This window comes from Canis lupus, chromosome 5, assembly GCF_003254725.2.
Source record: "Canis lupus dingo isolate Sandy chromosome 5, ASM325472v2, whole genome shotgun sequence".
NCBI lineage: Eukaryota > Metazoa > Chordata > Mammalia > Carnivora > Canidae > Canis > Canis lupus.
In genome coordinates this window covers 40,155,559-40,179,030 of record NC_064247.1, presented here as the reverse complement: position 1 = coordinate 40,179,030, position 23,472 = coordinate 40,155,559, and the positions used below count along the sequence as shown (strand labels likewise).

Genomic DNA, 23,472 nt, shown 5'->3' with positions numbered 1-23,472 from the left:
ATTCACTAAAGCCCCACCGTCCTTAACTCCTCCTTCTAGTGTCTGCTGCCTAGAGACCCTGGGGGTACACTTCCTGCGCCAGAGGTACCGGTCTCTTGAGTTAGGTAATGAGGATTTCATTTGGCCCACACAGTGGGTGAGGAGACCAAATCAGCATACAGAGTGAATTCTGGGACCAACCATTCCTCCAGCCACCTGAGTTTCAGTGGAAACGAGATGACCCCACCTGTTTTGCACTTTTCAAATGGCATGTTGGGAGATGCCCTTCCTGAGCCATTTTGCATTTTGGCTTCTCCTGGCAATGCCAGCTCCCGGCTGTGTGGACCACCTGCAAGAAGCCATCCAGACCGTGCTATTACCTCTTCTCGTAACACTGCCGCTTTGTCTCCTGCCTTATCTAGCCTTTACCCCAGCACAGAGTGGTCACTGTACCCTCCCTAGGCCAGAGCCCCTTCTGAGTGTTAGAGGTCTTTTGTTCACAGGCCCTCTCTGTATGGAGCTCCGTTCATGGTGGCCGTGGAACAGTGTGACTCTTTAGGAAAAAAAGATTGCAGATTTACAAGTGTTTTAAACTAACCCAAGATGCTGAGTAAGTGGAGTGTGAGCAAAATTAATTTGGCATTGGCGGGGGGCAAAATGAAGACAAGACAGAAAACTTTTAAGCTGTTACCCAAACCATCTCTAAATGTGGACCCTATGGTGCTTTTAGGGAAGGAATTAGCAAGTAATTGGTTCATTAGTCTGTGTAGAATTTTTTTGTGCTTCTTCTTCCTCTGTTTGCTTTGTAAAAGAGTTTCCATTAACTTTAATATGAGATATATGAATCTCTAGAAAACACTCTGTTGAAACTCCCCAAAGGACAGTCTAGCTAGGAAAAAATTACTCTCTGCCACAGGTGAGGTGGGGCTGGAAATTTGATAACAGACTTAGTTCCTTATGGCAGTGCCTCTGCTTGCTGCATTGCCTGAAACTTTTTTCTTTTATCTCACTTGTTCTAAGTCCAAAGGAACAGTGCTGCCTGTAAAACCAACTGACTACTGATTACCTACTTCCGCACTGTATTCACAAACATTCACACTTCTTTTTCCTAATTCTCATTATCAAAGTAGTATATGCACAGGTTAGAAATGAAATAGGAAAAAAAAAAAAAAAGAAAGAAATGAAATAGGATGGGGCGCTTGTCATGAAAAAGCAAAACTGTTACTGCCCTACACCTTCCTGTTTGTTGTCCCACATATCAAAGTTAACCACTTATACTTGCGCAAAGTGCCTTTTTTTTTTTTTTTATGGACTTCTAGAGCAGTTTTGGGCACAGCAAATTGGGAAAACACAGACGGTCATATAACCCCTGTCCCCGACACAAATGTGCACAGCCTCCCTCACCATCAACATCCTTCACCACAGTGGTACATTTGTTACAATTGATGCACTTACAGTGACACATCACAGTCACCCAGAGTCCATGATCTACATAAGGGTTCATGTTCTATGGGTTTGGACAAATGTATCCACCATTATAGTATCTTACAGAATACCTTCACTGCCCTAAGAATCATCTGTGCTGCCCCTACTAATTCTTCCTCCCCCCCAACCCCTGGCAACTACTGATCTTTCTATTATCTCCATAATTTTGCCTTTTCCAGAATGTCATATAGTTGAAATCATACAGTATATAGACTTTTCATATTGGCTTCTTTCACTTAGCAATTTGCTTTTAAGTTTCCTCCTTGTCTCTGCATAGCTTTGTAGCACAATTCTTTTTAGCACTGAAGAATATTCCATTGCCTGGATGTATCTCAGTTTATCCTTTCACCTCCTAAAGGACATCTTGGTGGCTTCCATGTTCTGGCAATTATGAATAAAGCTGCTCTAAACAGCTTTGTGCTGGTTTGTATGTAGACATAATTTTTCAATTCATTTGGGTAAACACCAAGGCGTGTGATTGCTGAATCATGGCAAGAGTATGTTTAGTTTTGTAAGGAACTGCCAAACTGTCTTCCCAAGTGGCTGTACCATTTTGTATTCCCACCAGCAATGAATGAGAGTTCATATTGCTCCACAGCCTTGTCAGCATGAGGTGTTGTCAGCGTTTTGGATTTTAGCCATTCTCATCGGTGTGTACTGGTTTTTACATTGTTGTTTTAATTTACAGTTCCCTAATGACCTGTGGTGTGGAACATCTTTTCATATGCTTCTTTCTCATCTGTGTATTTTCTTTTGTGAGGTGTCCGTTCAGGTATTTTGCCCATTTTTAATCAAGTCGTTCATTTTCTTATTCTTAAGTTCTTTGTATATTTTGGATAACACCCCTTTTTATGATATGTATTTTGCAAGTATTTTCTCCCAGTCTGTGACTTGTCTTCGCTTTTTCCTGACATACTGACATAGCTTTTTTTTAGTTTTTCAAATTTAGACATTTTGTTGACTCCTGTTCTGATAGATGAGGATTTAAGTCATAATTTCACCTCCTTCTAGAGTCTTTTTTTTTTTTTTTGAGATTTTTATTTATTTATTCATGAGAGACAGAGAGAGAGGCAGAGATACAGGCAGAGGGAAAAGCAAGCTCCATGCAGGGAGCCTGATGCGGGACTCGATCCCGGGACTCCAGGATCATGCTCTGGGCCAAAGGCAGGCACTAAACTGCTGTGCCACTCAAGGATCCCTCCTTCTAGAGTCTTAAGATATCACTTTTTAAAGTTCATTTCTTGGTTATATCTTTTATTTCAGTAACATTTTCCTTCTTTATTTCTTCTTTTGCCAATTGTATATAGTATCTTTGACTCTCCATTTTAAGATGGGTTGAATATTATTGTCACTACTGTTTCTGCCAGATCTTTCCACATCTTCTACCTCCCAGTTCCTTTCATTTGTACATTTACCTTTTTTTAAGCGTTTTAATTTTTTTTTAAGTAATCTGTATACCCAACATGGGTCTCATACTCACGATCCTGGGGGCAAGAGTCACATGCTCTATCAACTGAGCCCACCAGACACCCCTCTTCTTTAACCTTTTTTTGCTAGCTAGGATAATATTCCAATGTTCTATAAAATAGTCTTGCACACTTTGCCTACAAGTCAATTGAAAGAGTTGCAATGTAATTTTGACTATATATGTATATATCGTTTTTCCCTGCAGAGCAAAGTCGTGTTGTGATTTTGTGTCCTTTCTTATGCAACTTCTTCTTTTTTATGAAGCTTTTGGTTTTTTCAGTTTTTGTTATATCCTCATTTTTTTCATACTCTGCATCCAATCAGATGTTCTTTCAAAGAAATGTCCCTCAGAGGCACTTTATTCTCTTGGCCCAGTTTGGATTTGTTCTTCAGACTTGCTCCGTGGGTATCCTCTTGAGATTTCCCTTGACTGGTTTCCTTTGTTAGAACCACTGCTCTCCCAGGATCATTCATCCTCTTTCTCTTTGGTTTACTCCTTTGTTTTCCCGGAGCACATTCTCAAATAACTTACTTAGAAAGGGTGTTAACAGTTTAATTTTTTTTCCTGAGTCTTCATATGTTTTAAAATGTATTTTCTACCTCTCTGATTGGTTTATAGTTAGGTTGGGTATGGAATTTTAGGTTGAAATTCACTTTTCCTCAGAATTTTGAAGACGTTTGCTTCATTGCCTCCAAGAATTCAGTATTGCTATTATGAATGTTGATGGCCAGTCTCATGCTCACACCCCTTCCCCAAACTTGAAGGCATTTTAGTGTTCTGAAAATTTATAAAAGGTGTATTGTATCTTCATGTGGGTCTTTTTTCATTCATTTTGCCTGACATGGGTTCTGGAGACTCATGTTTTTCAGCTTTGGGGTATTCTCTCACATTAGTTCTTTGGGAATTTCCTTCACTCTGTTTCCACTGGTCTATATTTCTGGATCTTCTTTTTTGTTGTTGTTGTTTTAATATTTTATTTATTTATTTAGGGGTGCCTGGGTGACTTAGTCATTTGAGTGTCTGCCTTCAGCTTAAGCATGATCTCAGGGTCTCGGGATTGAGTCATTGGACTCCCTAATCAGTGGGGAGCCTGCTGCTCCTTTTCCCACTTCCCCCTGTTTGTGCTGTCTGCCAAATAAATGAATAAAATCTTTAAATTAAAAAAAAATTATCTTTTTTTTTTTTTTTTTTTTTTTTAGAGGGAGCGTATGTGTGTATGCAAGCTGGTGATGGGGAGGAGCAGAGGGAGAATCTAAAGCAGACTCTGCGCTGAGCACGGAACAGGACTCAGGGCTTGATCTCACAACCCTGAGATCATGTCCCAAGCCAAAATCAAGAGTCAGACAAGACACTTAACCAACTGAGCCACCCAGGGGCCCCATTTCTGGATCTTCTGTAAATCAATTGTTTGATCTTCTGGATTGGTCCTAAGTATTTATCTTTTCTCTTTCCATCTTGTTTTCATTTTTTTTTCCTACATATTGGAAGAGTTCCTTGATTTTGCATTCCATCCCTCCTACTGAATCTTTTAATTTTAAATATATATATATATATATTTAAAATTTTTGAGAGCTTTTTCTTGTGCTTTTTTCTTTCTTCCAAGCATCCTGGCTTTGTTTAATGGGTGTATATCACCTTAACTCTCAAGTTATCAGTGAGGCCTTCCTTGAGCCCTCTATAAATGAACCTTCTTCCTCATTAGCCACCTCCTTGCCAGGACTCTCTGCACTCCAGGCCTTTTGCATATTCTGGTCATTCTTTCTTAGCCTTGCCTTTATGCCTTTAATCTAGTTTGGGATACTTTTATTATAATTCAGTTATGCTTATCGAGTAAGTAGTCTGATATTCAGATCTGTTGCTCAGATGAAAGGTCCAAATGGGAGAGTTAATTAGAAAATGATAAGTATGTAGGTGGTATTTTAAGATCATGAGATGGAGTAGAATCACCAGGAAAATAATTTGTTAGAAGAAAAAAGGCCCAAGATCTAAGTGTGAGGCTTCTGACAAGGAGAAGCAGAGAGAGAAGGAGGAGCCAGCAAAGGTGAGAGAGGACAGTTGCTGAGCGAAGAGAAAGCATGCTTCAGAAAGGAAGGAATTATGTCAGCTCTGCTAAGAGGATCAAAGATGTCCATTGTGTTGCCCACATAGAGGTCATCAATGACCTCAGCAGGCATGGTTTTGGTTGAGTAATGGCAGTGGGTAGAGAAGTGAATGACAGGGGGAGAAGAGAAGACAACCAATAAACAAGAGATAAATTAGGTATTAGCTGGAGGATGACGTAGGCTCCAGATTTCTTTTTAAATCTACACCCGAGGGATCCCTAGGTGGCGCAGCGGTTTGGCGCCTGCCTTTGGCCCAGGGTGCGATCCTGGAGACCCGGGATCGAGTCCCACATCGGGCTCCCGGTGCATGGAGCCTGCTTCTCCCTCTGCCTGTGTCTCTGCCTCTCTCTCTCTCTCTCTCTGTGACTATCATAAATAAATAAATAAATAAAATTTAAATAAATAAATAAATCTACACCCGATGTGGGGGTCAAACTCACAACCCCAAGATCAAGCGTCACATGCTCTATGGACTGGGACAGTTAGGTGCCCCCCCCCTTTTTTTTTTGTTGAAGAGAGTTAAGCATGTTTAAATGCCCATCAGAAGGATCCAGTGGAAAGGAAATACTGTCCAACAAGTCATAGGTATTACTGGGGACATTGAGTGGGTTAAATTGGCATGTTGGAAGGAGAAAACCCCAAAAATGAGAAGACTGGATATGTTGATTCAGATGCTATTATGCCTGACCCTGAAAGCCCAGAGAAGAAGTTTGACCTTAATGCAGCAGACGGGAATACTTACAGGTTCTCTAACAGAACAGTGAGCAAAATGTTTAAGGGATATTGGTCCATTATGTCTCCAAGCTGGGAGAGACTAGAATCAGGAAGACCTGTGAGCACAGTTCAGAAATTTAGACAGCACAGTCTTAAGACCTTGGACTGGATCCATACCAAAGGAAAACAGAGGAAAAATATAGAAACATTCCCAGAAACAGCAGGTTTTAGTGCTCTTTTGGTAACCAACCAGTTACCACTGGTTGAGAAAAGGGGGGAGGATGTTTTAATTTTTATTTATTTATGATAGTCACACAGAGAGAGAGAGAGAGGCAGAGACATAGGCAGAGGGGAGAAGCAGGCTCCATGCACCGGGAGCCCGACGTGGGATTCGATCCCGGGCCTCCAGGATCACGCCCCGGGCCGAAGGCAGGCGCTAAACCGCTGCGCCACCCAGGGATCCCGGGGAGGATGTTTTAAATATGTTTTTGAGGTTCCTCAACTGGGGGAATCTGAAACATGATTAATGCTTCCTCCAAACATGGATAAGGAGAATAAAGGGAAGAAGGACCATGTGAGGTTGAGAGGGATGGAGATTGAGGGGAGAAATTAAATTTGGCAATAAATATGGTATTGGAACTTTTCAAGAAAAAATTTGTGAACAATGATAGTAAAAAATATCCTAGTGGTTTAGATTCATAGAGACCGAAGGAGTAAGTTCTCTTGTGTTTCGGGGGTGAGACAGCAGACATGGTGGACTTTCATTTCCATCTCTCCCACCAAACAGGTCCTCAGTGAACTCCTGTAGGAGAAAATGAAAATCAGTCATTTCAGAATGTCACCATTTCCTTCTTCAGTGCATGGTAGGGAGAAGACCTAGCAAAGAACATCCTATGTGTATCATGTTCTCAGAGTGAGACAAGGAAATTCAAAAGGGATTGAGAGGGGTGCCTGGGTGGCTCGGTGGTTGAGTGTGTCTGCCTTTAGCCCAGGTTGTGATCCCAGGGTCCTGGGATGGAGTCCCACATTAGACTCCCCAAAGGGAGCCTATTTCTCCTTCTGCCTATGTCTCTGCTTCTTTCTCTGTGACTCTCATGAATAAATAAATAAATCTTAAAATAAAAAGGGACTGAGAATATTTTATTTTCAGCTCATGAGAATTGCTGCTTAAGACAGTCATCTGATCTAGGTTTAAATGGTCGTGCTATCATTTTAACCATGCTTTTTATTTTCCAAAAAGATTTATTTTTCCTACCCCCTTACTTCTTTGTATATTGTTATGATGGATTTCTCCTTCTGCCTTCTGTTTTTTTTTTTTAATTTATTACATAAAGGTAACACTGTGAAAGAAACAGGAAAATTACAGTTCAACTAGCTTAATACTCAACTGTTGTCAGTATTCCTTATACCTTACTAGCATGTGTATCTATGAATACAGAGTTTGATGGGCCTGGGATCGAGCACAATAGAATATCTCATTTGGCATTTTAAAATGTAACATATCAAACATGGTTTTTTTTTGAAATCATATTAGTCTTACCAATTGTGATTTGGAGCTTGCTTTTTTAAAAAAAAATATTTTATTTATTTATTCATGAGAGACACACACAGAGAGAGAGAGAGAGGCAGAGACACAGGCAGAGGAAGAAGCAGGCTCCATGCAGGGAGCCTGATGCAGGGAGCCTGATGCAGGACTAGATCCCGGGACTCCAGGATCACGCCCTGGGCCAAAGGCAGGCGCTAAACTGCTGAGCCACCCAGGGATCTGCCCCCCCCCTTTTTTTTTAAGATTTCATCTATCCATTCATGAGAGACACAGAGAGAGAGACAGAGACATAGGCAGAGGAGAAGCAGGCTTCCTGTGGGGAGCCTGATTCAGGACTCGATCCCATGACCCTGGGATGACAACCTGAGCCAAAAGTAGACACTTAACCACTGAGCCACCCAGGTGCTTTTATTTTAACTTCATGCAGTTAGATAGCCAGCCTTGGTAGGAATAAGTGATGGTCTGTTGTGAAGATGGGGAAAAGACCGAAGAAATAAGAGTGCCAGCCGAGCTGTTCCTGTTCCATCGGCCCAGGCTTCTTGCTATCTCTGCGTCACCCTTGCCATGGTATATGTGTCAGGGGGTGTGCCCTGTTTTAGGGTTCCAGGATGTGTGGTTCAGCAGTGAGGATTCTTAATTTACAGTACTTGAGGTGGATTCTGAGGAGTGGAACCTTCTAACTGTCACACTATGAGCGATAGGACTGCCAGCACTGCACTCCTGCCCACCCTGCCCGTGACAAGGGGTACTTGGGCTACAGACCCACACGGTTGAGGGGTGAGCAGCCACACACCAACCTTAGTTTGGTCTGACAGCGAATGTTAGCTACCCTGTAAACAAAGCCTCTGGTAATTACGGTTTTGGAAATGATGCATACAAGAGATGGAAAGAACCTTTTAAATAAAAAGAACTTATGAAAACAATAATAGTAGCGACTTTAGAATGGATGTAGTAACAAATACAGCTGGATTGTGTATTTCATAATACGCAGCTGGATGAATTTCACAAATGTATTTTGACATGAAAAAAAATTCCTAGTAGTTTAGGTAAGGTGCAAGTCGTAACGTCTACGTGGAGAATAGAAGTAAGATTTGGCAGCAGAAGGGAGGAGTTCACCTTCGGCTAGAAATGATGACAGAGTCGATCTGCTCATCTTTTTGAGCTTTGCCCATCCTCGGAACCAGCGAATAGTTGAAAAGGTACCTGAGTTTCAGTGGCTGTAAAATGGCCAGCAGCTCTGTGATAATCAGTGTTGGACTCTCCCGCCCGCCTGCTCTGACAGTGGTTACAGCAAAACTTGAGTTGCTCTTCCGTTTTCATGAGGGCCCTCGCCAGGATTACTTCACTCTAGAGAACCAGTGTTACTAAAACATTTTATTGCTTAGCGACTGCAATCTTCATTTTACAAGGATAATTTAAAAAATCTTTTCTTCACTGAGGGTTTTCTTCATTAAGCAGGATGCAAGCCAGGTACCTAAAAGTACTAAGTGTGTATCATAGTACTTTAAGCTTTTCAATAACTTAGTTTGAAAAGTCACTTCAAAAACCATAGTTTTTCTGTATATTAGTATGCTAGCTTAACCCTTTTTTATTTTTATTTTTTTAAATTTTATTTATTTATTCATGAGAGACACAGAGAGAGAGGCAGAGACACAGGCAGAGGGAGAAACAGGCTCCATGCAGGGAGCCTGACGTGGGACTCGATCCCGGGTCTCCAGGACTACACCCTGGGCTGAAGGCAGTGCTAAGTGAGCCACTCAGGCTGCCCCACCCTGTTTTTATTTTAAAAAAGATTTTATTTATTTGAGAGAGAGAGAGCATGATCAGGTGGAGGAGCAGAGGGAGGGAGAGGGAGACTGCCTGCTTAGTGCAGAACCCAATAGAGGCTTGATCCCAGGACCCTGAGATAGTGACCTGAGCCAAAATCAAGTCAGCCACCCAACCAACCGAGCCACCTGGGTGCCCCCCCCAGCTTAGCCTTTATTGTGTCAAAGTTTTAAAAATTGTTAGACACAGCAGTGAATGCCATGGGCCTTCACATCATCACCTCTGATTTCAGGATGTTCAGAACTGCAGGTGCTCCTTAGTAGTGGTCTTGGCAGCAGGCTTAGGGCTACCATGCCTATTGGGCTTTGCTTCTGTCCTAGTCGACTGGGGCTGCTGCCACTCATTGGAGACATTCCCCCAACATTTCCTACCTTATGAAGGCCTAGAGATTGGTGTCTCTTTCTAGGGCCCTTTGTTACTGGGACTCTCAACCCAATGTGCAGAGTTAGATAAGTTATAGCATTCAGCCTTGATTCATCAAATGGTCTTCGGGTTTGTAAAATAGGTCCAAAACTTTCATTTATACTTTAACCTCTGAGGTGGGTTTCATTTCCAGAGCATATAGGAGATTGATGTCTGGGTTTTCACCCCCAAAAGTTTTTATAATCTTGTAGTATAGACAAAGATAGGAAACGGTTCCTTACCTTACATTTCCTATTATAAATACTCTAAATTCTGTATCATTTTCATATTATGTAAATCCCTTTAACATTTAAAACTGTACCATAGATACATATAATATGTCCTTATTCCGTTTGTTCTTGTTTCTCTGAATACAAATAAGCACACCATTTCTACTCTTGATAAAAGCAGTAGGTCATTGGATTAGATTAGTCTTAACTCAGTATCATTTGTGTGATGTGACTTTTTAATCAAATTCGTGCTCATCCACAAGATGTTGATGAATTCTTTTTAAATGTTTAAGAAATTCAGAATGAACTTGCATTTTGTCAGAAGGCTCTTGTTTAGTTGTCAAATGCATAAAGCTGCAGGTTGCAGAAAACCCAATTCAAGATGACTTGTAGGAAGGGTATTTATTGGTCTGTATAATTGGAAGGCCAGCTCTAGGCCAAACTCTCCAGGGTTGACTGATTGGCCAATTCCACAGCGCTACCAAGAATTTGGTTTCTTTCTTTCTATACTCTGCATTCTCACCTTCCTCTTGTGAGGACAAGAGGTTGCAGCCATTTCCAGATTTCTATGATCCCTTATGTGTGTTGGGCTGGCTGAGAGACAGGCACCCAAAATGGTGGACGTCTCAAATTGGGTCAAAATGGCTGATCTTCCCGCCAAAGCAGTCATGACCACCACGTCATCTCTAGTAAATCGAAGCCTAGACGGGAAACTGAAACTTTCCATCCAGGACTTTCCAGCCAGGGACCACCTCCCCATCATCTGTACTATCCCCACCCCCCAGCCAATCACCTAGGGACACAGTGTTCCCTTGCCTAATTTGGCAAGGGACCCACCCAGATCCAGACCCGGAACCAATAAGGCTTAAAAACCCCCACACTCCCCAACCCCGTTCCGACTTCCCTGACTCGGGCCACCTCTCCGAGTAATGGAACCTCGCCCGGGAGCGCTCCCCATTAAAGCATTCTCAAACCTACTGCCTGGCTCTGCTGTTTTTGTTTTTGTTTTTTTAATTTCTCCGTCATTCATTTTGGAAAAAAACCTAACAATATGTGATAATCTTCTAGAGTCTTACTCAGAAAACCTCTTCTGCTGTTCTGTTGACTTCACTTGAGGGGTGTGCCCATGCCTTGAATCAGCAACTATGGCTGGGATGCGATTATGAGGAGGAGCTCGGGCTTGGTGTCAGCTTCCTCCAAAGTAAAGGGCTGTGGGAGGAGGCACAGAAACTGATCAGACCCAAGTAGTTATCTAGAGCAGGGCCTGGTTAGGTGGGGGGCATGAATAAAGGGCAAGAACCACCTTCTTCACTATCCCAGGTGAGGGGAACCCAGGGAAGTCACCTGGGTTTCATTTATAAAAGTACTTGTATTGTTTCATCGGTTTCACTCCTTCCGTCCTTAGGGGCTGTGACAACCACCAAACGGACAGGCATTCCTGCTCCTCGAGAACTGTCAGTAACTGTCTCAAGGGAGAGAACTGTGCCACGTGGTCCCTCCAACCCCAGGAAGTCGGTGTCCAGTCCAACTTCTTCTAGCACACCCACCCCTACTAAGCACCTGAGGACCGTTTCCACAAGACCCAAGCAAGAGAATGAAGTTGGGGAAAAGGCCGTGCTGGAGTCCCAAGTTCGGGAACTTTTGGCAGAAGCCAAAGCGAAAGATAGTGAAATTAACAAGCTTCGAAGTGAACTGAAGAAATGCAAGGAGAGGAGGACTCCAAGCACTGAAGGAGCTGACATGTCAGACTCAAATCTAGATGGAACGTCTATCTTGCCAAGTGACTCAGAACCTTTGGTAAGAGCTCTTGAGGAGAAAAACAAGAATTTTCAGAAAGAGCTTGCAGATCTAGAGGAGGAAAACCGGGCCTTGAGGGAGAAACTGACTTATCTGGAGCATTCCCCAAATTCAGATGGAGGCACAAGCCCCACTGGTGAGAGCAGCTGCCCAACATCCATGACTCAGGAATCCAGCTTTGGAAGTCCACCTGGAAATCAGTTGTCAGGCGAAGTCGATGAGTACAGGAGCAACATACACGAACACGCGTTAAGACCGTCGGGTTCTTCCAGCAGCGATGTTACCAAAGCTTCTTTGTCCCCAGATGCCTCTGATTTTGAGCACATCACAGCTGACACCCCCTCCCGACCTCTGTCTTCCACCAGCAACCCCTTTAAGAGCTCCAAGTGTTCCACCACTGGCAGTTCCCCCAACAACGCGAGCGAACTATCCCTGGCTTCCCTCACAGAGAAGATACAAAAGATGGAGGAGAACCACCACAGCACAGCAGAGGAGCTGCAGGCCACTTTGCAAGAACTATCAGACCAGCAACAAATGGTGCAGGAACTGACAGCCGAAAATGAGAAACTGGTAGATGAGAAGACTCTTTTAGAAACTTCCTTTCATCAGCATCGAGAGAGGGCCGAGCAGCTCAGTCAGGAGAACGAGAAGCTCCTGAATCTTTTGCAAGAGCGAGTCAAGAATGAAGAACCCGATATCCAAGAAGGGAAAATCCTTGAACTGGAGCAGAAATGTGCGGAAATTCTTGATCAGGGCCGCTTCGAAAGAGAGAAGCTGCTCAACATCCAGCAGCAGCTGACCTGTAGCTTACGGAAAGTGGAGGAAGAAAACCAAGGAGCTTTAGAAATGATCAAACACCTGAAGGAAGAAAACGAAAAACTGAATGGGTTTCTGGAACTGGAACGGCGAAATAACGGCTCAATGGCCAAAACTCTGGAAGAGTGTAAAGCTACGTTGGAGGGGCTGCGGATTGAAAACGGGTCGTTGAAGGCTCATTTGGAGAATGAGAAGCAGAAAGCTATGGAGACCAGTCCCATGGCGCAAACGGCAGAAGGTCGTGAAGTTCAAGAAATGTTAAGAGTCGCTCGAGCTGAGAAAGATCAGCTGGAACACTCTTGTGCTGAGCTCAAGCAAGAATTAGTAAAGGCGCATGCTGAAATTAAACATGTTTCGAGCCTCCTGGCCAAGGTAAGGAGATACCTCTGTACCAGTGTTTGCTCATCCTTCGTAGTATTGCCCTCCTTGACCTTGAGATTCACAGAGCACAGAGATTCTCTTTGCTCAATTTCATGCATGAATCCAGCATTCCAGCTTGAAGATCTGCTCCATTCCAGGCAGACTGGGGACACAAAAACAAAATACCCCAATCTCTGACTACAGGCAGTACACAGTGTAGTGGGGATGTGGTGAATCAAATGCGTGAGTACGATGCAGGGATAAAGAATATCACAGAGGACAGCTCAGGGTCCAGTGCCAAGGAGGAACACCTAGAAAAATACAGGAGAAAGGAAGATAGTGTAGGAGGGCTTCTTGAAAGAGGTGACAAATAAGCTGAGTCTTACTGGCTCAGAATGAGTTATCCAGGTCTATCAGTTTGCATGCTTTGGGCTGCTAGTAACAGAGAATTAAAATCATCCCTAATTTCCCTACCAACTAATAATATAGTCACTATTTTGGTGTTTTCTTTCAGATTTGTGTGTGTGTGTGTGTGTGTGTGTGTGTGTGTGTGTGTTCCACAAGTTAAAGAAATTTTTTTAGGGGTGCCTGGTTGGGAGTCTGACTCTTGATTTCAGCTCAGGTCATGGTCTCAGGGTCGTGGGACAGAGCCCTGTATCCAGCTCCCCACTCAGTAGGGAGTCTGTTGGGGATTCTCTCTACCTTTTCTTCTGCCCCTCCTCCCCACCTTGTGCCTTGTGTGCTCTCCCTCCCTCCCTCCCTCTCTCTCTCTCTCAAATAAATAAATGAATCTTTAAAAAACTTTTTAGATTCATCTTGTACATACTCTTTTAATTTAATATTTTTGAGCATATTCTCATCATTATTCTTTGAAACATGATTTTAAGGCCAGCCATTATTCTATTATATAAATATTTCATATGTACTCTACTGGTCACTTGTTTGTTGAACATTTATGTTCTTTTCCAGTCATTCGATATTGTAAATACTTTTATATATATATATATATCTCTGATTATTTTCTTTTTTTTTTCTTTTTTTCTTTTTTTATTTTTATTTTTTCTGATTATTTTCTTAGGAAAAATTCCTAAACATTGGCTTACCATGTCAGAGTATGACCATTTTAAAGACACTCAATACATTCATCCAATTTGTCCCCAAGAAATTTACTGGCTTGTTCCCACCAGCAGATTCAGGAGCTTGTCTGTTTCCCTGAACCCTTGCCAGTGCATGGTATTGAGCTGCTAGGTCATTCAAATCTGGTCTTCATTGCTTCTTTTTTCCTCCACTCTTCACTGGGAAAGATCTCCAACCCACAATCACATAGATGATCACTATTTTATTTTTTAAAAATAATCCTTTAATCAGTCTGGAATTTTGTTACATGTTGAGGATTGCTGGTAATTATATTCTGCTAGCTCACAGAGCAGTGCTGGAGAGGTATAGACAGGTGGCTTCCTACTTCCTGTTTCCTCCAAGTTCTGGGTCTGTGATGTTGGGCTCCCCTGGTGAGAGAGGTTGAAGCCCCTTCCCACCTTAGTGCAGGGTTGTCACTGTTGGTTTGTTTTTTTAAAAGATTTATTTATTTCTATATTTTTTGGGAGAGAGAGCGAGAGCAAGTGCAAGTGCAAGAGGAGGCGCAGAGGGAGAGGGAGATAATCTCAAACAGATTCCTTGCTGAGTACAGAGCCTGATGCAGGGCTCAGTCCTACAACCCTGAGATCATGACCTGAGCCAAAATTAAGAGTCAGATACTCAACCAACTGAGCTACCCAGGCGCCCTGGGCTTGTCACTGTTTTAAGAAACAAGTTGTACCATGAGCTCATAGGGGGATTTTTCTCTCCACTTCATCTGCCTTAAGATTAGTCTGTTGCAACTTGATTCTGGCATCTGGCTGTCTGATGACCTGAGTGGTAGGCAGTGTTAGGAGGGTTTTTTTGTTTTTGTTTTTTATCATTGTTGGAGTTCTGAATTTACAGCATTTTATTGAAAGTGTGGAAGCAGTCCCATAAAAGATACTAGCCAGGTGCCCATTTGAAATTTAAGTTAATTGTAGCTTTACATTAAGTTTTTCTTAAACATGCCATACATTTTTTTTTTATAGATTTTACTTATTTATTCATGAGAGATAGAGAGAGGCAGAGACACAGGCAGAGGGAGAAGCAGGCTCCATGTAGGGAACCCAATGTGGGACTTGATCCCAGGTCTCCAGGATCAAGCCCTGGGCTGAAGGCAGCGCTAAACCACTGAGCCACCCAGTTTGCCCTACATTAAGTTTTAATGTCTATGGAATCGGTTCCCCTCCATCACTCTGTTGCAAAAAGCTTCATCTCTCAGGTGACCACCTTGAAATCCTCCCTCAGGCCTTCATCTCTTTGTATTTTGGTTGACATCCCATTAAGTGTATGTATCACCAAGAAATAATTTAGTTATCTCAAGATAGTAGCTTAACTTTTTCTGATCAGGAAAAAAATATATTCATTACGAAAGGTTTAGAAAATACAGAAATATATAAAGAAGAAAATAATATTACCTTTAATCCCACCACTTGGAGAAAAAACACTGCTAGCATTTTGCTGTGTGTCTTTTCAGATGTTTTCCCAGTTTATGCATGTTTGCACATGTGTACAAACTTGTATCAACATAATTAAAATATTCAATCTTCTTATTCAGAGGGATAGAGCATGTCACTCCACATTCCTTGAATACAGAGACCCAGCTGGATTAGTTAATCAATTCTACTGTTAATCTATTTGATTAGTTTCTTTCTACTTTTGTCTTTATTAATCCTCTCGTTTTGCTTTTACACATTTCCTTGGTTTCTTCTTAGTTTTTTGAGTAAAATTCTGTATTTGTCATTTCTTGGTTGATAATGAAAGCATTTAAAGGTATGAATTTGCCTTTTGTTATAGCTTTAGCTACACGAAGACAATAAATTTTAGAGTTTTCTGGAACAAACTAAATCTAATTTGGAGAAAAAGGAAAAAAAAAGTTTGCATTCTCTGTGGAGTGGAAGATACAGCATATATGTTTTAAATCAAGCTGTTACTTATATTATTCATATATTCCATATTTTTATATGTCTTTCTGAGTAGAATGATCAGAAATTTGTCAGTAGGATGAAAGAGGCTCTAGCTGGTATTCTGAGGTAGGACTATGTGAAGCACCATGTCACATAAAGTTTCTTTTATATGTATCAAAGTCCTAGGTGTATGATTTTGTGTTGTTTTTTTTTCTAAAGATATTATTTATTTATCTGAGAGACAGAACATGAGCTGTGGGGGAGGCACACAGGGAAAAGGAGAAGCAGATTCCCCGCTGAGTGGGGACCCCGATGTAAGCTTGATTCTAGGACCCCAGGATCATGACCCAAGCCAAAGGCAGATGCCTAACCAACAGAGCCACCCAGGTACCCCTAATTTTGTGCTGTCTTAGGTGTACAGGGGTACTGATCTGTAATTACAGTGGAGTCATAACCTGTACTAACCTTCCTGTCTTCTGTGTTATCTTCAAAAAGGTAAAACCCAGACTTTCTAGGCTGACTGGAAGCTAATTGTAGTAGTCCCAGGGCAGAGTATCAACTAATCCACCAGAAACAATGAATTCAAGTGATGAGATGTAAGGGACTCATGTGCAAAAGAAATAGGAGTACTTTCAGCCCGAAACTATAATGGAAAGGGTGTGAAGTGCAGATTGGTGGGTGGAAAGTTTGGGGCCTCCTGACTTAGCTAATGCTTAAATCTGTGACCTTGGGCAGGCCATCTCCTGTATAGCACTGAATAGAAGCATGGTGGTGGAGGGAGCTTGGCCTTGTTCCTGATTTAAAAGGAGTGCGTACGACATTTTATCAACGGTGCCTTGTAGGCACTTGTTGCATACGTTTTATTGAGTTATACACATATTTTGTTATTTTTTTTTTAAGTTTAGAGATAGAATTTTTCTACATCTCCTGGAGATCTTATTTATCTGTTATGATCTTAGAGTAGTTTTTATGTGATCGGGATGGTTTCTCTGCTTTAACTTGTTAACGAGGTAAGTTAAACAGCAAATTTTTCTAAAGTGGTCTAGTGTTAAATTGTCCTTACATTCTTGGAGTAAATTCTAATTCTTCAATTCTCAGTTGCCTCACTAGACATTTTTGCATAGAATTTTCACATTTAACTGCTTTAAGCAGATGTCAAGGTGAGTGTCCTGTTAATCACCAAGCAGTTTTCTTGGTGATGAACAACATCTACCGTTGAGTATACCGTTCTGTATTCATCCACTCTTAATTCTTTGTGGAAGGTGAATAGTATGAGAAAAGAACAAAATCACCTATTTACAGAGAGGAAAAGCAATACCAAACCATCCTATGATCTGATAGATTTAGTAAGTCTATATAAGTTCCCAGTTTGGCTAAGTTACATAAGTGACTCAGATATCTTTACAAGAGCCTCTCAAAAGACTTGAAATGTACTTTGGGGGGAGGGGCCCGGAGTGGATCTGTTCCTCATACAGTAAATGGAAAATTGGTAGGACATTTGCAGTCATTGTGATTATTTTGGAGACTTTTTATTTCTCTAATTTCTTTGTCTTCTGCTAGTATCTCTATTTTTGTCAGCTTCTCTGATATCCAACATAAACATTTTCCTGGCAACTTACTGTATGATTATGAAGCATGCCTCCATACAACTTTGAGGAGGGGTCTCATTACTATGAGTCCTGAAGGCTCAGCCTCCTGTAAGCCACACACATGCCTGCCCTAGCTGGCAAGCAGAATGTCATTGCATAGGATTATTGTTTTTCTGGACTATAATGCAATCCAGGTTTATGTTTTCTTGATGTTCAGATTTTCCATTGTTTGAGATCTTAGTTTCAAGTTAGAATACTATAAGGCTTGAAACCTAGAAGTTTTAAAAGAAAATACTGATTTTTCCCCCAAAGTCAAAGCTTACAGGTGGTATTTCTTAGAGATTTAGTTGTTGTTGTTTTTTAAATTTTATTTATTTATTTGACAGAGAGTTGGGGAGAGGCAGAGAGCACAAACAGAGGGAATGGCAGAGGGAAAAGGAGAAGCAGGCAGGTAGCCTGCCTAATGTGGGGCTCAATCCCAGGACCCTGGGATCATGACCTGAGCCAAAGGCAGATGCTTAACCAACTGAGCCACCCAGGCGCCCTGAGATTTAGTTCTTTCTACAGAAACTCAGGTGTCTCTTCCAGAGGAGAAGGGAGATTATAAAGAAACACTTGCTCTCGGTAATTGGGGAAAACTAGAGGTACAGTAATCCCTGTGTGACCAGTATTGGTCAGCAGGCCAAACTAATTAGGGGAGGCACTGGCCACAAGTGGCAAAACCAGAACTTGAGAGGGATACGTGGGTGGCTCAGTGGTTGAGTGTCTGCCTCTGGCTCAAGGTGTGATCCTGGAGACCCAGGATCAAGTCCCATGTCGGGCTCCCTGCATGGAGCCTGCTTCTCCCTCTGCCTGTGTCTCTGCCTCTCTCTCTCTCTCTCTTTCATGAATAAATAAATAAAATCTTAAAAAAAAAAAAAAAGCAGAACTTGAGAGAAAGATGTGGCAACTAGATGATTCTGTAACCATGACAGCAGAATAGGACTCTGAAGAACTGAAGAGACCTTGAACCCTGGCTTACATAGCAGGTGGTCCGTGAGGATGCCCAGGTGATGCTTTGGACTTTAAGAAACAGAAACCCTTTGTGTCAGTGACCAAAGCCAACTGCCTAGTGCTCCTGTAATCAGAAGTCAGGAGGCACTTGGTAGCTATAGTCCAAGGGCTATGTGACGTATCAGGGCCATGTGCTGGCAGCTCGATGATTCTGTCGGCCTTCCTGCCGAGGGTACACAGCATCTTCAGCATTTGATCCCCACAGTCCTGATAGGCAGGAGGCTCAGCAACTTGCCAGATAGATATCTCAGTCCTATCTGGAGAACATTTTTCCCCAGGAGCCCCCTTAGCAGCTTTCCCTTTGTATTTGATCAGACCTGGGTCATACACACCCTCCCCCCGCTCCGCCCACTTTCCTTGAAATGACAAGATCACAGCCTAATTTTTTAACAAAACGGGGATTCTTAGAAAGAAAGGAAGAATGGCTGCTGGGTAGGTAAGAGCGCTGTTTGCCACAGCCCCTGAAAGGGGGCTGAGTATGGTCCACTTTTTCTAGTCCTGGCTGTTCTCTACCAAGTGTTCATGGTGGTCTCCTAAATGTATTGTAAAGCCTTCAGCAGTTTGCCCCAAACACCTCACCTGATGCATACCCAGCAGTGGCCTTCTGCTTTCACCGCCACCTGTCTCAGCCCTTCCCTTCTCTGCACAGGCCCTGCCTGGTTGATCCTTGCCTGTGTCAGGCGTTTGTTGTGGGGGGCTCCCTCCACCGAACGTGCTCTTGCACCCCTCCCACCCCCTGTCCACTCCCCTTCCTTGACTCTCCTGGCCCTGCCTTTTAAGCTTTAGGTCTCAACCACAGTGTTGCTTCTTCAGATGGGCCCTCAGCCCATGGGGTCATTGTCCCCATGTCAGATCAGCTAGGATCACTTGTATGAAAGCCCCCTCCCCATCCACCCCTGGTGTCTCAAAGGAGGTCAGAAGTATTGGTGAATCTGTTTGGTGTAGAGTCCAGGAGAACTTAGAGATCACTTCCCCTTTGTGCCTCATGCACGGAGTACTCAGGAGAGTTAGTTAAGGTTGAATTGTCTAGGCTGCAGACATGGACATTTCAGTGTCTTCAGCCTACACAGTTTCCTCATTTTCTCCAGTGCTTTTGGCTGACAGCAGTTGATCAGTTCTCTGGGTGGAGCAGCTGGAAAGAAGGAGTAAGAAACTTGCGTGGGGACGCCTGGGTGGCTCCATCAGTTAAGCGTCCAACTCTTGGTTTCGGCTCAGGTCCTGATCTAAAGCTCTGAGCTGGGGGTGGAACCTGCTTAAGATTCCTTCCCTCGCCCTCTGCCCCTCCCCCACCCCGCCCTACCCTTGCACATGCTCTCTCTCTCTAAAAAAAAAAAAAAAAAAAGAAAAGAAAAGAAGTTGTGTGACAGAGCCTGTTTTCCAGCTTTTCTGAGGAAGTCAAAAGGAGACACTTGCCCAGGCAGCTTGGGGAAAGGCTGCAGACTCTGCAGCTAGATGCCTTCGAGGGGGGGGGGAGGGGGCATTGCCCAGGAACTGTGCCTTGGGCCTCAGCCTTGTAGTGCAGAGCATGAAGCCTGCTGTCTGCACCAGGAGCTGAAGCTTAGGAAGTGTCCTCTGTAAAGCCAGAATGCCCTTTTGTCCTTTATTAGGCAGACATAGCAGTCATGTGTCCCAGGACACACAGCAGTCACATGTGGCTGTGACTGGCGGCTCCCTCCACTCCCCAGCCCTTACCCCCTTAGGGATCTGCTCTTGCAACCTTATGCATGGAGTGGGAGACGGGGGGTCAGGATGGGAGCTGAACCTGAGAGTCTGGCAGAAACAGCCTATGTTTGGATAAGGTTGCTCTTGCAGTGGAACCAGACCCCCAGTATCTGTTGCCCTGCTCCCTGTGCCTCCATGTAACTTGGAGGAGGGGGTGCTCCTTCTTCCATGGACCCAGCATGGTCTCTCCCTTGCTGTATTTCCTGGGCTGGTCCCCCCACCCCCTTCCCTTGTGAGTGGCCCATTTCTCCTTTTAGACATGTTAATATCTTTCTTTCCCCAAGGTTAGGCCTGACCACAGCTCTTCCCTTAACTTGGCCTTAGGACTTGTCTCGGAAGCCCCAGCGTTTGCCTGTCCTGGGTGAACACCGGGAAGCCCCTCCATGAACACTCATCTGAAAAATCTAGAAAATTCCCAAAGTGAAATACAGACTTGTACCCTCTGCTTTCAGTGTTTTATAGCCATTCTTCTTTTTCCATAACAAAAGTGTAAACTAAATTAGCATGTTCTCTCCCTTGGCAGAGCAACATTGCCCAAAAAAAAAAAAAAAAAAAAAAAAGTTTTGGCCAGCATGAATGAAACATGGCTCTCCACCAGCAGTACGTATTCAGAACAGGGCCAGGAATTAAGCAAAAGGAGTTTTGGAGGAACCAACTCAGGTGTAAAAACAAACACAACAAAAATAACACATTCTTACTCATGGTAAAGTTACTCAAGCAATCATTCCAAGTTTATTTACTTTAGTATTACATGCAGCCGACCCTTGAACAGCATGGGTCCTCATATATGTGGGGTTTTTTCCAGAATGTATAGTACTGTAAACGTATTTTCTCTTACTTACGATTTTTTAAAAGATTTTGTTTATTTATTCATGAGAGACACGGGGACAGAAGGTAGAGACACAGACAGAGGGAGAAGCAGGCTTCCTGTGGGGAACCTGATGCGGGACTGGATCCCCAGACCCTGGGATCATGCCCTGAGCCAAAGGCAGATGCCCAACCACTGAGCCACCCAGATGCCCCTCTTCCTTATGATTTTCTTTTCTTTCTTTTTTTTAAGATTTTATTTATTCATGAGAGACATAGAGAGAGAGAGGCAGAGACACAGGCAGAGGGAGAAGCAGGCTCCACGCAGGGAGCCTGATGTGGGACTCGATCCTGGGTCTCCAGGATCACACCCTGGGCTAAAGGCAGGCGCTAAACCGCTGAGCCACCCAGGGGTCCTTGACCCCAGAACTCTTAACTCCTCATCACTGAATTGTGCTGCTTTCTGGTTCCATGGCAATGAAGAAGAGATAGAGAAACATTTGGAGCAGACCTAAGGACTCTAACATGGATATATAGGGTCTTCAGGCCAAAGGCTTTTGGTTGGAAGAAAACAACCTTTCAAGTCTCAGGGAATTAGGAAAATTTTGCTTAATTTGAACACAGTAGAGAAATTCACAGTGAAAACCTGAGTCATCAAGACATGTCCTTTTGTTTGATTTACAACCTTAGTCTTGAAGGGAGCAGGAGGTAAGAGGGGGGTGGGTGTTGCAGTGGGGTGGAAATGGCAGGAATGTGGCAGGAAGAGAAGGGCAAATTCTCAGGCCAGAAAGGTTGGCCTGATCCTGGAAGAGACAGGAGTAGTTTCTAGTCGCTGGGGGTGCAGACCCTCGACGATAGGTTTTTCTTAATTTCAGCATCTGACAAGCCGTGTCTCTCTCAGGGCAGCCCTGCCTGTCTGTGCATCCCGGGTCTTGGAGGGCAGGAGAGCAGACCGAACCCTCTGGGGAGTTGCGAGTGGTCTCTGCTGCCATCTGCCTCTGGCCATTGTCACAGCTCAAGGACTGTCTCCAACCACCAACTATCCATCCCTCTCCGGGAAGGACTAGGGCTCCCCATGGCTCCCTGGGGAAATTCATCCAACTCTGTTGGTAATAAAATTCTGCACGCCCTGGTCCTAAAGAACGTTGATTATAGAAGACGAGAGAACGTCCTTGGAATGTATGAAAGTGATTTCTTTTTCGAACAGGAGACATTGGAAAGCACAGTGCTGGTTGTGTGATAGCTCAGTCCTTGAACCAGAGGAGCCAGACTCAGAAGAACTGGCCAGCGGAAGGCCAGACATGGGGACGGCATCCTGTAGGGTCATGGGAGTACATGCTGCTGGCCCTTGCTACCTGATAAACGGGATTGTTCTTTTCCAGTGGCTTACCTTCTCCCTCTCTCCACTGGTTAAAAATGAATATAAAGAGACCTGCCTGTTACAACCCAGCCAGCTCCTGTAGAAAGAAGTTGTGAAGTTACTTAAGGGTTTTTGGTGGTGGTGGTGGTGGTGGTGGCGATTTTAACCAAAGAGCCTTCTGGAATATATTGCTCAACTTGAGAGAATTATTCCCAAATCAGGCAGGAAGAATGAGATGTGTGATTTGAAACTGTAGACTGACTTACAGCTTCGCTTGCCCCAACAGACCACAGCACATCTTACAGCAGCTCCTCCCACCACTTTGCTTACTGCTGGGTGCTTGTGATGATGACCAGCCTACTTGTAGGACATAAAGGTGGGTCCAGGCCCATGAGAGGCCAGAAGCCTCAGTTGCACGTGGAGGACCCCCACCTCACCCTCCCACTTAGGCTGAGGATGCTCAACCCTTTGCTTCCCTGGCTACACCATCCCAGTTTCACTCCTGACCCACAGGAGTCCCACACAAGTAACATGCGTGTTTCTAGATGCCAGGTGAGTGGCCCTGAGCTTGAGGGTTCCCTACATGGAGCCTGTCACTTCTACTGCTCTGCTGAAGCAGTGGTTGGACGTCAACCCTCTTATACTTAAAACACAGGGCCTCTTTTCTCCCCTAAAAGTCACCTAGTGTTTATTATATCGCTATCGTCAGGTAAAAGACTTTTGGTCTGGTTCATGTGTTGTAGTCTTCTTGGACCTGTGTTACAGTATCATCTAATGTTGCATACCCCAAGATATAAGGCAGTTACCCCAAGACATAAAGGCAGTTATGAGAGAAATGACAACTTCTGTTGAGCGCTTACCACATGCCAGGCACTGTGATACACGCTGTATGTGCATCATTTCGTGTAATTGTTCAGATGAGGAAACCGAGACAGAGAGATTAAAGCACCACAGGGCTTAGGTGGGCAGAATTGGGATTTAAACTCTGGCAGTCTGGCTCCAGGTTAGCCACCCAGAGGTGACACAGCAGCTACAATGACACATTTTCCAGTGCAGTTCGGAGCCACACAGCTTTATAATTGAAATGCAGGTTTCACAGAACAGTGCTCACGTTAAGGTACGTAGCGTGCTCTGGTTCTTTCCCATGCTGGTTCTCTCATTCACCTCCTTTCTCCTTTCCTTCCTTGTTTAT

The 23,472-nt window shown here is 43.6% G+C and overlaps 1 protein-coding gene across 8 annotated transcripts in view; it reads left to right on the top strand.

Annotated features, from left to right (window-relative positions):
• Positions 1-23,472, top strand: part of SPECC1 (sperm antigen with calponin homology and coiled-coil domains 1) — a 280,247-nt gene that overhangs the window by 158,941 nt on the left and 97,834 nt on the right. For 7 of the 8 annotated variants that reach the window (XM_049109489.1, XM_025428243.3, XM_049109490.1 and 4 more), the window contains one exon: positions 11,159-12,738. The exons of the other annotated variant lie outside the window; for it this stretch is intronic. In XM_049109489.1, coding sequence (XP_048965446.1) covers positions 11,159-12,738 — 1,580 coding nt within the window. The remainder of the gene's footprint in view (positions 1-11,158; positions 12,739-23,472) is intronic. 8 annotated transcript variants of the gene reach the window in all.